This window comes from Osmerus mordax, chromosome 1 (assembly GCF_038355195.1).
Source record: "Osmerus mordax isolate fOsmMor3 chromosome 1, fOsmMor3.pri, whole genome shotgun sequence".
Taxonomy (NCBI): Eukaryota; Metazoa; Chordata; class Actinopteri; order Osmeriformes; family Osmeridae; genus Osmerus; species Osmerus mordax.
The window spans coordinates 14250135-14262903 of record NC_090050.1 but is presented as its reverse complement, the minus strand read 5'-3'; the positions used below and the strand labels follow the sequence as shown (position 1 = coordinate 14262903).

Below are 12769 nucleotides of genomic sequence, written 5' to 3'. Positions count from 1 at the left end.
TAGATTGAAAACACATAGTATTCTGGAAAGAAAACATCTACTACAGTAACTGTAGCACAGTGCACATGAGGGATATTTTTAAGGTCCACTGCCATACTGACAAAACATCTAATCATTTTGACCTGCAGTGTTTACACAATGCCAAAGGGACTTTTCATTTTGGGGGCACTGACTATTTTTATGAGAAAAGGATTTAGTTTTGACTGATGAGTTGTCTGTTTTAGGAGAAAGATGACCCCTTTGCAGGTGTGCCATGGTGTTTTGCTGAACCATCTAGGTTATTTTGGCAAATGTATTTAAAGCTTTGAGAATGTCCTCTCTTTTCTCGAGAGATGGGCCAAAGCAATCGAGAAGGAACTTTTCATTTTGGGGGCACTGACTATTTATATGAGAAAATGATTTGGTTTTGAAGCATGAGTTAACTGTTTTGGGTGAGATATGATCTTTTGAAGGTGATCTATGTATTTGTGCTGAACCATATAGGCTATTTTGCCAAATGCACTTAGAGCTTTAAGAATGTCATTTCTATTTCAAGAATTGAGCCAAAGCAATGGAGAAAAACTGTAATAAACATTCTCATGATTTGGTGATAGGGAAATAACTTATCCCATTATTATCTGATAAAAGAAACTGTTGCCCACAAAATTATAACGCTGGTTCATTCCTTCTCTGCCAAATAGTTGTCTTAGGAGGGGAAATAGTAACACCATGTGGAAATATGGATCATTGGCTCCACTTAATGGAAGTCTTAGAAGTTAAAGTACTCCTGCCTACTTCTAACTTAATCTTGACATATAATATACCATGCAAAAACGCATTGTATCCAATAAATTAGGCAGGATCATATAATTAAAAAGATTAAAAAGGTCATTCTGGACTTGAATAGGTTGGTGAAAACAATTACTCATAGTTAATACTGTACACATCGCCCCCCAATGGGAGACTATAAGACTGCAGCAATAAGAACAACATTTGTATCCATGTGATAAACTTCTAAATCACACCTCTGTAACGTGATAACGATCTGTATTTCTGCATCAATCAATATCCTTGAAACCTGATTAACAATTACACACCCTGATTAAGGCATACTGATTAGATAAGGTGAAACAGAAACACTCCCTATTCGTCTATCTGAATTATTCAAAATGTAAAATGTACTAATATTTTAAATATGCACTCTGTCCAATTCATAATCAACCATCAAATAATTTAAAACAATAAAAACATAAATATGTTTTATTATTTAGGCATGCCCGTAATCAAGTACAGCAAGATGGAATTTAACATTAGAAAATGGCAAAATAAATCAGTTGTACGATGTGAATGAACTTAAAGAGGCAAAGTAATTATAATCTTTTGGAATGCTGAGTATAATTCAAATGTCCATTTGAAACAAATTCTTAAAATTGCTCCTCGGGTATGGTTGATAACACGCTAACATAATAAAAAGAACACAAACAGTCTCTTATCACAACCACTGTAAATATCCCACTCACTCTTAGCTTATCAGGTCCATTTACAGCATCTACTGTTTTGAGTGCAACACCACTGTCCATAAAATCAAAACAAAGCAATAACAATATAGAAACAATATTATAAAATGTTATGTTACAGGTAACTTGGAAATGTGAGAAAATTGCAGGACAAGACGAATAAAGGTGAGAAGTAAAATAACTCCCCAAGTTACATGTATCAGCCCAAAAGCTTCTTCAGCCAGGGCTAGGAATCAGGATTCTGGTCAGTGCACAAGCAGACTGGGCTAATGTAAACATAAACTATTCCGTTCTATTTTATGCCAATTTAGCGTTTAAATGTACTGAGAGTTAACTGGGTGCAGCTTTTCCACTTCAATGATGTTTCTTTGCAATGAGAGAGCCGACCAACACTCCTGCAAGCAGTATCGCCCCTACTAGCAGCCATCTTCTTAGGTTCTCCTGGGAACGTCGAACCTCAGCAGCAGCATCCCTGCCGAAAATGTCAGCAAATCGGTCCTGCCCAGGACATGAAATCAAAGTCATTAATAAGAGCCCATTATAGCACATCCATCGTGTATGCATCCAATTACTTGAAAAAAAACTGCTTAACTCACCCATCCACCCTGTCTCTGTATCCATGGCTGGATGTGGTTGTCCAGGTAGGTGGTCATCCAATCTGCAATACGCGCTACCAGGTGACTCATATCCTTCTCGACACACTCAGCACAAAGAGCACCACCAAAAGCAAACAGGCCTACTACACGTCCCCAGTTGACGCCGTCCCTGAACACCTCGTTCATTACACTTTCAAAGCTATGGTATGCTGTAGCAGGGGTGATATGCAGTTGAGAAGAGAGATCATTGAAGGCTCTGGTGTAACGCAATTCAAACTCATCTGCAGAGTCTCTAAGAGCTGCTTTAACCGCCTCTATACCCCCCTGTGGAGATGAAGATATCCCCAGACTGCCTATGCAATTTCGGTCATTTTCAACAGATCCATTAACTGGGGAGACATTGGTCTTGTCAACATTAGTCCGTTCACTGGCATCTTCCAGTCCCAACTGAGAAATAGGATAATTCCTCTGTGAAAGTTTATAGCTTATGAAGAACACCACCAGCTCACGGTTACTGTAAGACATCTTTTCCAACTTATGTGCCCTCCTCTCCCATTGACTGTCCGTCCTAACAACGTTTCCAGGACTCTCGTGCCATGCTTCACACTATTTGGGATGACCGAATTGTCGTCTGACTGTGTTTTCCTTGGGCTGTAGATGGAGACAATGGAAACAAAATGGTCAGCATTGCACAATTTCATAGCAGCTTTAATGTCAATGTTGTTGGTTTAAAAGGTTAACAATGAAGCTTAACAATAACAAGCTTAATCACATTACAACTTCCAGTAGCTAATCAGGCCGTTTTTCAGTGATAGAATTATAAATAGAAACATACCATCTAAACAAGTGGAATATCCTTGTTTTATTTTTTGTGCTGTCTTTTCTTTCTTTTTTTTACATAGAAATGTTTCTTGTGCAATCAAGGCACTATAGCTTCTATGTACCTTCGTTTGCCATGCCAGGGCTAGTAACCATCCCTATAGCTTAAATTATAGATGATATGTATTAGCTCGTCTTGCTAAACAGACTGCGCATGATATTTCCATGTTGGCCTTTCATAAAATAGTTAACCAACTTAAAGCACCTACTAGAAATTATAAAGCTATATACCTATCTGTGAACATTACCATTCGCTTGTTTTAACACAGAACACCCATAGAAAATTGAAAACTTTACATTGCAGAAACAAGTGCTATTTTGTGTGATTAACAGACGTAATACATTCGACAGAGAATTTATATTCCAATGAATTATGCACACCTCGCTATAAAATATAGTTCAAAAGGCCATTATTAGCTAGCAAGTTCGCTAGCTAGCTTTCTGCTGTGCTGTTGACAGCTTCCTATATCGTGCAGTCAGAATACTAGTTGTAGAGGCTAGCTAGCTAGCTAGTTTCCATCTCCATAGCAATTTTCATAAGATATAAGCAGATACTCAAACAGTCTTTTCACAACAGTAAAAATAAATACCGTACCTACAGTCATTCAAAATAACGATACCGCATTTCTAAGAAGTTGAATCTTGTGCATAAAATCGTATACAATATAGACATATTTGCACCATCGATAAGCTAAATTGAGTCAGTGAAAAAGGCTAGTTTTCACGCCGGCCATTGGACGCAGCACGTAGTGGGATATACCGCTTTCAACTTAGTTCTACCAATCAAAGGTAAGGTACAACGGAAGTAAAAAAAATAAAAATAGCGTCGACGGTCCTACCGGTAAGTGAAATGTAGCCCATAAACTAAACAAGCCTTGAGAATTTACAAAAACATACATTTTTTTCATTTTTGATGAACCACTACCACCCTTTTACTTACTTATTTCCGCTTGTTTTATCTTATTGATTTTGTGTTGTTCCATTTAAAGTTAACATTTCTCAGTCTACTTTGTAGGTTACTGTTTCGTGGTACCAATTTGTAATTGTAATGTTTAGACATTAATTATACGATAAAAGGTTATCAGTTTAGTCTAACAGTTCCCTGTTCCAATATGTTATTTTTAAATTATAATAAATTATATAGAACGATTATCTACATTATTTAACATTCTTCTTTGTCTGAATGGAATAAAATAACCCCATAGCTTTTCTTTTATTATTATGGGTTTGTAGAAATGTCACTGACACATCTCCACATTATATTTCCATATTATGTTTACATTCTTCACTCTGGTATTATGTATTCAATGTATGTTTTGTGTGCTTAACATAGAACTTGGCAGTCAAATTGTTTTATCAAACCAATTTATTTAAACATTGACATAAGCAATTGTCATCTAATCTACAATTTCTAAATGTGAAATGACAATATTATACACAGTTCCTGCTCTCATCATTGAAGACGGAAAATTGTGAAGAGGGAAAGGTCATGTTTTTTTTTTGTTATTCTTCACATGAATCTTTGTGAGAGACATACCAATGGGTAACAGACAATGTATGCATGATCTAAATATACAATATCACACAACCAATGTTAATTACAGACGCCATACTGTGTTGCACAGTTATTAAGCCTGGTTATACGTTTCAGCATTCTCAGTGCTGCAGAGCACAATGGTTTCTTCAAACACTGATATTAAAAGGTCCGATCTGGGGGAATTACAGTATTTTATCTCTAACCGTATCAGTCCAAACTGTAAATGTCTTGGTTCCCTTGGAGGTTTTCCTCCTATTCAAGGACTAAATAAAGGACTAATAAATTCCTGCCCACCAAATGCTCATCTCTCAATCTGACCTGCAGACTCCTTGTGAAGCAGGAGCAGCTCTAAAGATACTAACAGAGAGTCACCCAAGCATTTGACTTTGCCTCTTGCAAGGTATTCATATCCTCCCTTGAAGGTCCATCAATGACTGCAGAGGAGTTTCCCTCCAATAGGTTTGTTTTCTCGTGGGATCTGACAGCATGCTGGTTTGTGTCCATTTCCCCATTCTCAGTAGCGTTATCTTCTTGTTCTGGTTCACTGTCTGAGTCAATGGATATAGGCTGTGTGTAGGCACTCAGCTTGAGGGTACAATTAATTGTCTCAAGTTGCTTGCTTTGGTCTGTTTTTGGTGCAGACTTGAAGCCCACGTTTGATCTTACCACTGAGGTGCCTGGTGGCTTTGTAATTTCCACAAATTTCATGTCGTGCTTGAGTTTCTTTAGGGCCTGCATGTCGAAGCCAAGTAAAACAGACACTTTTCGGGTCTCACATTCCCTCTCACAGGTCCTCCTTCTGTTGGCAAAGTGGCTGGCAATGTCCGACCTCCACAGCCAAAGGCTTGCAGACAGCTTCTCTTCCTCATGTGAAGATAGGTAGGGGCGCTGGTTAAAGTAGGTAGTGAGGAAGGCTTTTCGATCTTCATAAGTCTTGTGCTCATAGCTCCTTGGATCCAACACCAGATCAACAGATTCTCCCAGCTTCCCTGCAGTGGTGGGGGAATATGCAACTTCATCATTCATCTTCATCCTCTTAGGGTCAGGTGTGGTCTGAACAGGTAGCTGACGTTTTAGAAACCCAGCCCCAGAGGAGTTCAGCGTCAAGGCAGACTTTATGCCTTGGCCCTTCTGGGACCTTCCTACAGCTCTGCATTGCACAAGGTGTAGAGTGATTGTTGAGGCCACCATGTTACTTGTGTAGACACCCAGGCAGTGTATGCATTTGTATGTCATCTTTTTCTCAACTGGGTGCATTGTCTGGAGCACCTGGTGTCGTTCTCTAAGATGCTGAGCTAAAGCATCTGAGATGGGACCTTTAAGGATGGTGAAACACAGTGGGCACAAGGTTTTCCCAACCTCTTTGTTATTAGACCCAGTGGCCTGAGACATACTTCTGGAAAGTAGATCATTCTTTCTCTCAGCCATCTTTGAGGGGAAGTTCTTCACAGAGGCTGAGACAGCATTTGAAGCATGGGCAGCCAAAGACTGCTCCTGGGCAGATACAGGCTCCTTCATATTGAAAGTGATAACGATAAGCTGAATGTTCTTGGGCTTATCCTGTTTGATGGTGAGGTCAAAGGTTAGTGGGGAGGCAGCAGGCGGTCCAACAAAGTCATCAGGATGAGTCAATCCTACATGCTCCAGCATTTTTTCCACATTGTTGAAGGATGCATGGCACTGTGGGCAGGACAGCCCGTGGATCAGCATATGATTAAGCAGTGTATCACTAGGCAGATATCGATTGCAAAGCAAACACTTGCTGGTAAAATTGTGGATCTTCATGATGTACTTGGCCATAGCCCATACCTTTTTTGCTTTATGTGCTTTTTCAAAATGAGCACTGTAGAGATTTTCAGGGAAGAGCTCGTTGCAAACAGTGCAGATCTTCCACTTCTGTGTTTGGGCTGTGCTTAGGCTGGTGGTAGTGACAGGTGTCTGCATTCCTGGGCCCTCTCCTAAACCGTTGCTTCCAGGAACAGTGACACGCACCTGGTGGCCAGGAATGGATGACTGGGATGTTACATTCTTCAGTCCAGAAGGTCCTTGCTTGATATGGGACCCCATCATGTGGCTAAGCTGCTCAGATGTCAGTCCACGACCCCCTGCAGATATCATTGAACCCTTTTGTGACATCCCAGAGTATGCTTGTGATCTGGACACCACAATGTTTGCATGCCCAATCATAGTTGTCACCTGAGAGCCAATCCGTTCATGATACTCTACAACATGCTGCACTAGTGCTTCATAACTACGAGTGGAAAACTGGCATCTCTTACAAAGGATGTTGTTGCCGTTGACAGTGTTAGCACCATTTTTGAGTGATGACTCTGACACCATGGCAACATAGGGTGAGACCACATGCTGGAAATGTTCCCTGTAGATGTGCCTTCGCACGACATTGTAAAGAGGGTCCCTGTAGGTGCACTTCTTGCAATAGTACATTGCCCTCTCTACATTGTCTCCCTGTCTGCCTTTGTCAAGCCATACTCTGTCCTTCTGTCCTGTAGGAGTTCCATGGTAGGTCCCCAGTCCTTGTCTTGGTGAACTGGGTATGTGGAAAATCTTGACGTGTGTCTCCATAGTTCTCTTGCTTGCTGTGAAGGTACAGTAAGGACAGTTGAGGAGGATACGGTTTTCAAAATTCTGTCTGTGCACATTGCGGAAGTGGTTCTTGTAGCCTGAGTAGTACTTGGAAGAGAAAGAACACTCGGTGCAACAGAAAGGCTTTGACCGATACTCCTGAAAGACACAACCACAGGTCAACCATTAGAAAAAAACATTTTGCCAACTAGTTGCACAAAATCTAACCAAACAAGGATTTGTATGCAACAATAGACACTATTCATGTAACATGTATTGACTACATTTGCATCATACCTGTGTCCTAGAAAGTGATGGATCCCATGAACATATGTCAAGGCAAAGAGTGTTCTTAACATAGAGGTCATTTGGGCAAAACTCTTTGAAGTCCTGTGTCTAGAGAAAAAGGGAGACACTTTAAGTATACAAAAGAACATGTGCATTTAGCCAAGAGATGCCAACTATCGTGGAAGTATGCGGTAGGTCATGCATCTTAAAGAAGCATCTTGACATTTGAATTTCACATAACATCCAAGTATACTTACCTCCACCTGTTCCTTGCAATACTCAAGTCCAATGTCGCTTAGCGCCTTCTTTACCTGCTTTCTGGCTCGCCGTAACCTAGTGAGGTTGTTAACTGGGAGCTGGTACATCCTTTCTAGATGCAAGGGATAAATGATTGGTGAAAGTGAGACGTTTTATCTCAAATATATCAATACTTTTCACTTAACCTAAAGTTAAGTTGCTTTTGACAGCTGTAGACAGAACGTGGCCTTGTAATAAGGTGGCTGAAATAAGCAGACTATCTGGTCGCAACCCCCCATTGCTAGTATTACATGCAGCTGCATTTAGCTAGCTAGGCTAGCTAAAGTCAAGAAATATGAACAATCAAAAGCTAGCCAGCTGAGTTGGCAAATACGTAATTTAGTGGATAAAACTAGCTAGATCTTTATATGTGTGGTGTAAGGTAGAAAGGCGGAACAAGTTGGCTTGCGTGATTAAATTGTTATAAGCAAGCTACTAGTAGCTTAAACTAGCTAACCATTTTCATTTTCCATATTTGTAACTTAGCTACAGTAGCAAGGAATCTATCGTGAAACTCACCTGCCTGTTGTTTATTGTCACACAATTTGAAAAGCTACGTGGCTAGTAGATAGCAAATTGCCAGTGTAAATGTTCAATGTTGGCTTGTTAGCAATAGCTGTAACTATAAACTGTAGCTATAAACTTAATGATGCCGTTGTCCAGACGTTGCATTTACTCCCTCGCGCTTACTGTAGCTATTAGCTAGCTAATAAAGCTAGCTTACGAGCTACTTGTACGTAGCACAGAGCCGGGTGCTGCTGGCTGCGGGCACTGCAGCTGTCTGGTTTTTCATCTGCAATTGTTTTATCCGAACGATAGCTTAGTAAAATAATATTAGGTCGGTATAAGAGTCGGGGCATAAAGCTAAATATTGACTTAACCGCATCAATGGCCCAGCGTTATATGTTACAATAGACTAAGCTATAAAAGCTAGCTAGCTAGCGAACTCCCCTTTAACAACAATCAGCTTGCACCCGAACTAGCTAGCTCAGATGTGGCTAGCGGAGTGTAGTCAACACAATTCAAAATGGCGAAATGAAAAAGACGGAAGTAAGGGGGTTGCTACGAAGTTGAGGCAAAGAGGGTATGCTCTCCATAGTTTCAACCAGCCTCCTTTCTGATGGTCTCATTTGTTCTCATGGTGTCTGAGTATATCAGTATCCACGTGTCAGTCACATAGCCATCCATTATCATTTGAAAGGCTTTATCACCCATTAAAACACACAATACACCCCTAATAATTCATACATATATATATTTATTTATTTTTACTTTCAGTGTATAAAGTATGCTACAGCAATAGATCAAGGGTCAGAAGTGCATCGTTTATCTGTATTTCTGATGTCAAAATCAAGGAACAGTCGGTATTTATTTGTCACATCGTAAAACAGGTGCGGTGAACAATAACGAAAAGAATGCTAGTTCAACATCTCAGTTGCTTACAATGCAACTACCTACATAACTTCTCAATACTTAATTATATTCTTAAAATGGGCTTTTATGGACATGACATCCCAATTTTAAGCATATCACTCATTTTACTAAATAATAAAATAATGTGTTATCACCATGGTTCCATGACCTCTAACACAACTGTTTGTGGTCCAGTCATCACAAGTCTTGAAACTGCATGGTAATCCATATTAAGAACACTTTGTCCATTCACACGGCACACAAACTGGCGGACCTAAAAGTAGAGGCAGAATTACAGGTGAGTTTACTGAAAGATGACATGAATGTGTGTTTGTGTGTTTGTGTTAAAACTACGTCACCTTAACTCCTGCAGCTGCTGCAGGGCTTCCTGGATCAACTGCTTGAACATAACAGGGAGCCATACCCCTGACGACAAAACCCCAGCCCACTGCATCACCAATCACCTGAGGTATAGAACATAAAAAAACATGACATTGTATGTAACTTTCTCAAGTAAAGGCAGACAAAATAGACTTACAAACTGTGGATGCTCACCGTCAACACTTTCTTGATGAAAGGTGCACCAGGAGACACCAAGTCATCACATGTCACATTGCTCCTAAGCACTGACATTATCAGAGTGTGGTTATAGTTTAAACATAGGGATATCAAGTCAATCACATGTGTAAACATCTGGTAGGTAATATTGAATGGTTAAATTACCTGATATGGGATTACATCTCACAAATGTGGTAGAGGACAGAATGGCAGGGGGTAAATATCCAGTAGGATGAAGTTGAAAAGAATTCAAGCTTCCCCGGTGAACATTGTGTGTTGCATTTATCTCCATACTGTTCTGCACTACATCGGAAAGTTAAATGTATTAGACATAGAACTGGTGTGTGACAGTCAGGGTCATAATGTTGAATTCACTTACAAGATTGAAATCCACTACAGTTCTCTAGTGGGGGAGTGTTTCGCAGGACAAAAGGACTGTCAGCATGGATGTCTTCCTGTGCTTGCACTGCAACCTCCTCTTCTTTCTCTCTTTCGCTTTCATTCAAGAGCTCAGACAAACGGCGGCGCCGACGGAAATTTATGCAGAATTGATACAGTAACCCACTGTCAAAGAAGTTGTGCTTCTTACACACTGGCGTTAGAATAAATGAGGGGAAAGAGAGCAAGTGACATGAGGAAAATAAAGGGTAAGTTCAGAGGAAATAATACAATTGGCCAATATTCAATTATTTGAGGTCTAAGGTTGAGGGGCCTCTTCTGACCATGCTGAATGATGCCATGCTCCAGCAGGGCACGGCAAAGTTCCAAACCCTGGCGTCGACTCTCTGTTTCTCCATTCTGTAACAACCAGTCTATCAGCTGGCAGCCAGGAAAGGAACGCTGGTATGCTACGCTCCGCTCCTCCCTTAGTTGCAAAATGGAGTCCCTTCCTGATATTAAACTGAAATACACACACGCACACACGTTCATGAATGTTTGGTTGATTCTACCTTTAATAAACATGGTTTTCTTGTAGGTCATCAATTCAACTAATAAGTTAACTTAATTTAGAGAAAGCAATGCTATGGACATGGCTACACACAACATTTTCCAAGTATTGTAAACAGAACACTTCAAGGACACCTGTCCCTGCCAGATAGAGAATATTGCAGGGCAATACAGAGCTCTTACTGTTCATACAGCCTTTGTCCACGCATGAACACTTTCACCTCTGTGTTAAACGGAAATGTGCCATCATCCTTACGGAAACGGTACAGCAATTTTGCATCCTTGAACATAGGACGTTTGTCACAAACTGAAGAAAACAGAGAGTAAGAGAGACCGATCAGAATAATATGTTTATGGGTTTGTAGTTAAAGTGTTCAAGAATACTATAGAGGTTAAATATTTTTTGCATGACCCCTTACCATGATGTACTATGTCATGGTCCATCAGGTGTTGCATTAGACAGATAGCTGTGACTCTATCAGGAGCTTCCTTGTGGCTGACCAGCCAGTCAGTTAGCTCTTGGGCAACAAAGCAGTTTGGGTATGTGCGCAGGTGGTACCTCCGGTCCTTGATTAGCTTTCCATCATGCAACCTGAGCCTTGAAAATAAGTGACATTAACTCTTCAGATTGTGGGTTATAGACTGATGTTGGGTCTATTTTAAGCTTTAAATTGTTTTCAATGTGCAATATCCTCTAAGCCATTGACTGACTAAATAACTATTTAATTTTGTCACATAACTTCACCCAACCATCTAGTCATCCCACCCTCCTAAAAACATACAATTTCATGTTAGTCTTTCTCACTTTCCTGCATACCTGAGTTGTTCTCCAGCAATCATAACTTCAGCCTTGTGCAATCTGGCCATAGCTTTTCTGTTCTTGTTACTTCCCATTTTGTCCATGTTACTCTGACATTGGGTGTACCACTGACCGTCACCAGCCTTTTATATTTACCAAATACCCAGTGTATGACACCCTCTTGCGATGTGGGATAGATGTTGTGTATACACATGAGGAGGGTAGGGGAGGGTACAATACATCCTAATTACAGATGTAATTAGGATGTATTGTACATTGCTACTCCTCCTGGAGTTTCTTATCCAGGTGACGTTTAGAAGACTGCTATAGGTCACAAAACCTGAAGGGAGGGCTGCCACAACAACAAAGCCAAGCTGATTTGTGTCTATGAACTGCTGCTTAAAGATTCATTATCATGAATTATTTTCAGAAAGCTTGCCTGATGCCTTATTTAAATCAGTAACACTGTGAACACAATGTATAACTGGAGGCATAAAAAACAGTAAATCAAGAACTGCCTCAAATGTCAGGATCAATGTTAATACAAATGCCGCCAATTAATGAACATATCCAATCATATGGCTACATTTGAATTAGATGGACAAACGCAAAGTGTAAAGCCTTTTAGTTTACTTCCATTGCCCAACTCACCATTTACTTCCATTGTACCTTTTTGTTTGGAAGGGCTGCATTTTGAACACAAGAGGTCAGCATAGAACCATAATTACAGTCTAAATAAAAAATACATGATAGCCACATAGCCTAATATAGATGGGGACTGGAGACAATTATGTTAATAGTGTTAATGGCATGCTTTTGCAATATAGCCTACATTTGAGATAGATTTCCTGGCTGTGTACTGTCTTTAGTCGTAGGATAAGTGTGGATGGGGGGTTGTTTGGACAACAATTGAAAACGGAGAGAAGGTAGTGTTAATACAAAGGCCTTTGTCTTAAATTTAGTCAAAATGTTAGTCTAATCCACATTGTTTCTATGAATTGCTGAATTATAAATATACCTCTTTGTTACATGAAATGAAGAGACAAGAATAGCCTACAGTGAAATAACGTGCTAAATAATCGCGGATTTTATGATAGGCCCACCATGATTGTTTACACAATGTATTAAAACAGGAAAACGTGTTGGAATGGCGAGTCAAACACTGTGCCAATATCGTTGCAAACCTAAAACCGTGGACACCATTTTAACCTCAGAAAAATGGTCAAATCCTGAAACTAAAACGCACACATCAGCTTTTATGCAAATCATCTTTGGCGTGTTTTTATTGGAGAGGAGCATGGAGGTGTAGTCTACACCGCGTGACATCACTGTGCTTTATGAAGAAAGTGCGCTCCTGGTAAAATAGACACAGTGC

At 40.0% G+C, this 12769-nt stretch overlaps 3 protein-coding genes across 6 annotated transcripts; all 3 read right to left on the bottom strand.

Moving 5' to 3' along the window:
• Positions 1 to 1223: 1223 nt before the first annotated feature.
• On the bottom strand, positions 1224 to 3710 carry LOC136944054 (bcl-2-like protein 1). 3 transcript variants are annotated; one of them, XM_067237621.1, is made up of 3 exons: positions 3567 to 3710; positions 2093 to 2743; positions 1224 to 1994 (listed from the first exon to the last, which is right to left on the bottom strand). In XM_067237621.1, the coding sequence occupies exons 2-3, from the start codon at positions 2615 to 2617 to the stop codon at positions 1851 to 1853; spliced, it is 669 nt and encodes a 222-aa protein (XP_067093722.1). In that variant the 5' UTR covers positions 2618 to 2743; positions 3567 to 3710; the 3' UTR covers positions 1224 to 1850. The 3 variants fall into 3 exon arrangements, with proteins under 3 accessions (XP_067093722.1, XP_067093740.1, XP_067093731.1); XM_067237639.1 differs by having other exon boundaries at positions 3571 to 3660; XM_067237630.1 differs by lacking the exon at positions 3567 to 3710 and adding an exon at positions 2928 to 3097.
• Positions 3711 to 4332: 622 nt separating this feature from the next.
• On the bottom strand, positions 4333 to 8652 carry adnpa (activity-dependent neuroprotector homeobox a). Of its 2 annotated transcripts, none has more exons than XM_067245800.1 (4): positions 8196 to 8652; positions 7637 to 7749; positions 7389 to 7487; positions 4333 to 7250 (listed from the first exon to the last, which is right to left on the bottom strand). In XM_067245800.1, the coding sequence occupies exons 2-4, from the start codon at positions 7742 to 7744 to the stop codon at positions 4866 to 4868; spliced, it is 2592 nt and encodes an 863-aa protein (XP_067101901.1). In that variant the 5' UTR covers positions 7745 to 7749; positions 8196 to 8652; the 3' UTR covers positions 4333 to 4865. The 2 variants fall into 2 exon arrangements, with proteins under 2 accessions (XP_067101901.1, XP_067101908.1); XM_067245807.1 differs by having other exon boundaries at positions 7691 to 7749.
• Positions 8653 to 8913: 261 nt separating this feature from the next.
• si:dkeyp-97e7.9 (DEP domain-containing mTOR-interacting protein) lies at positions 8914 to 11538 on the bottom strand. The gene is made up of 9 exons (XM_067243759.1): positions 11413 to 11538; positions 11015 to 11193; positions 10779 to 10902; positions 10370 to 10548; positions 10027 to 10239; positions 9813 to 9950; positions 9645 to 9715; positions 9449 to 9553; positions 8914 to 9363 (listed from the first exon to the last, which is right to left on the bottom strand). The coding sequence occupies exons 1-9, from the start codon at positions 11496 to 11498 to the stop codon at positions 9241 to 9243; spliced, it is 1218 nt and encodes a 405-aa protein (XP_067099860.1). The 5' UTR covers positions 11499 to 11538; the 3' UTR covers positions 8914 to 9240.
• Between the last annotated feature and the right edge of the window lie 1231 nt (positions 11539 to 12769).

Excerpts from the sequence above, each read along its gene's own strand:
- si:dkeyp-97e7.9 (XM_067243759.1), bottom strand. The coding sequence starts at position 11,498 with ATGGACAAAATGGGAAGTAACAAGAACAGAAAAGCTATGGCCAGATTG. Across the intron at positions 11,194-11,412 it reads ATTGCTGGAGAACAACTCAG|GCTCAGGTTGCATGATGGAA; the intron begins GTATGCAGGAAA and ends CTTATTTTCAAG. Across the intron at positions 9,554-9,644 it reads TCATCAAGAAAGTGTTGACG|GTGATTGGTGATGCAGTGGG; the intron begins GTGAGCATCCAC and ends TCTATACCTCAG.
- adnpa (XM_067245800.1), bottom strand. The coding sequence starts at position 7,744 with ATGTACCAGCTCCCAGTTAACAACCTCACTAGGTTACGGCGAGCCAGA. Across the intron at positions 7,488-7,636 it reads ATTGCAAGGAACAGGTGGAG|ACACAGGACTTCAAAGAGTT; the intron begins GTAAGTATACTT and ends CTTTTTCTCTAG. Across the intron at positions 7,251-7,388 it reads CATCACTTTCTAGGACACAG|GAGTATCGGTCAAAGCCTTT; the intron begins GTATGATGCAAA and ends TGTGTCTTTCAG.
- LOC136944054 (XM_067237621.1), bottom strand. The coding sequence starts at position 2,617 with ATGTCTTACAGTAACCGTGAGCTGGTGGTGTTCTTCATAAGCTATAAA. Across the intron at positions 1,995-2,092 it reads TACAGAGACAGGGTGGATGG|GACCGATTTGCTGACATTTT; the intron begins GTGAGTTAAGCA and ends TGTCCTGGGCAG.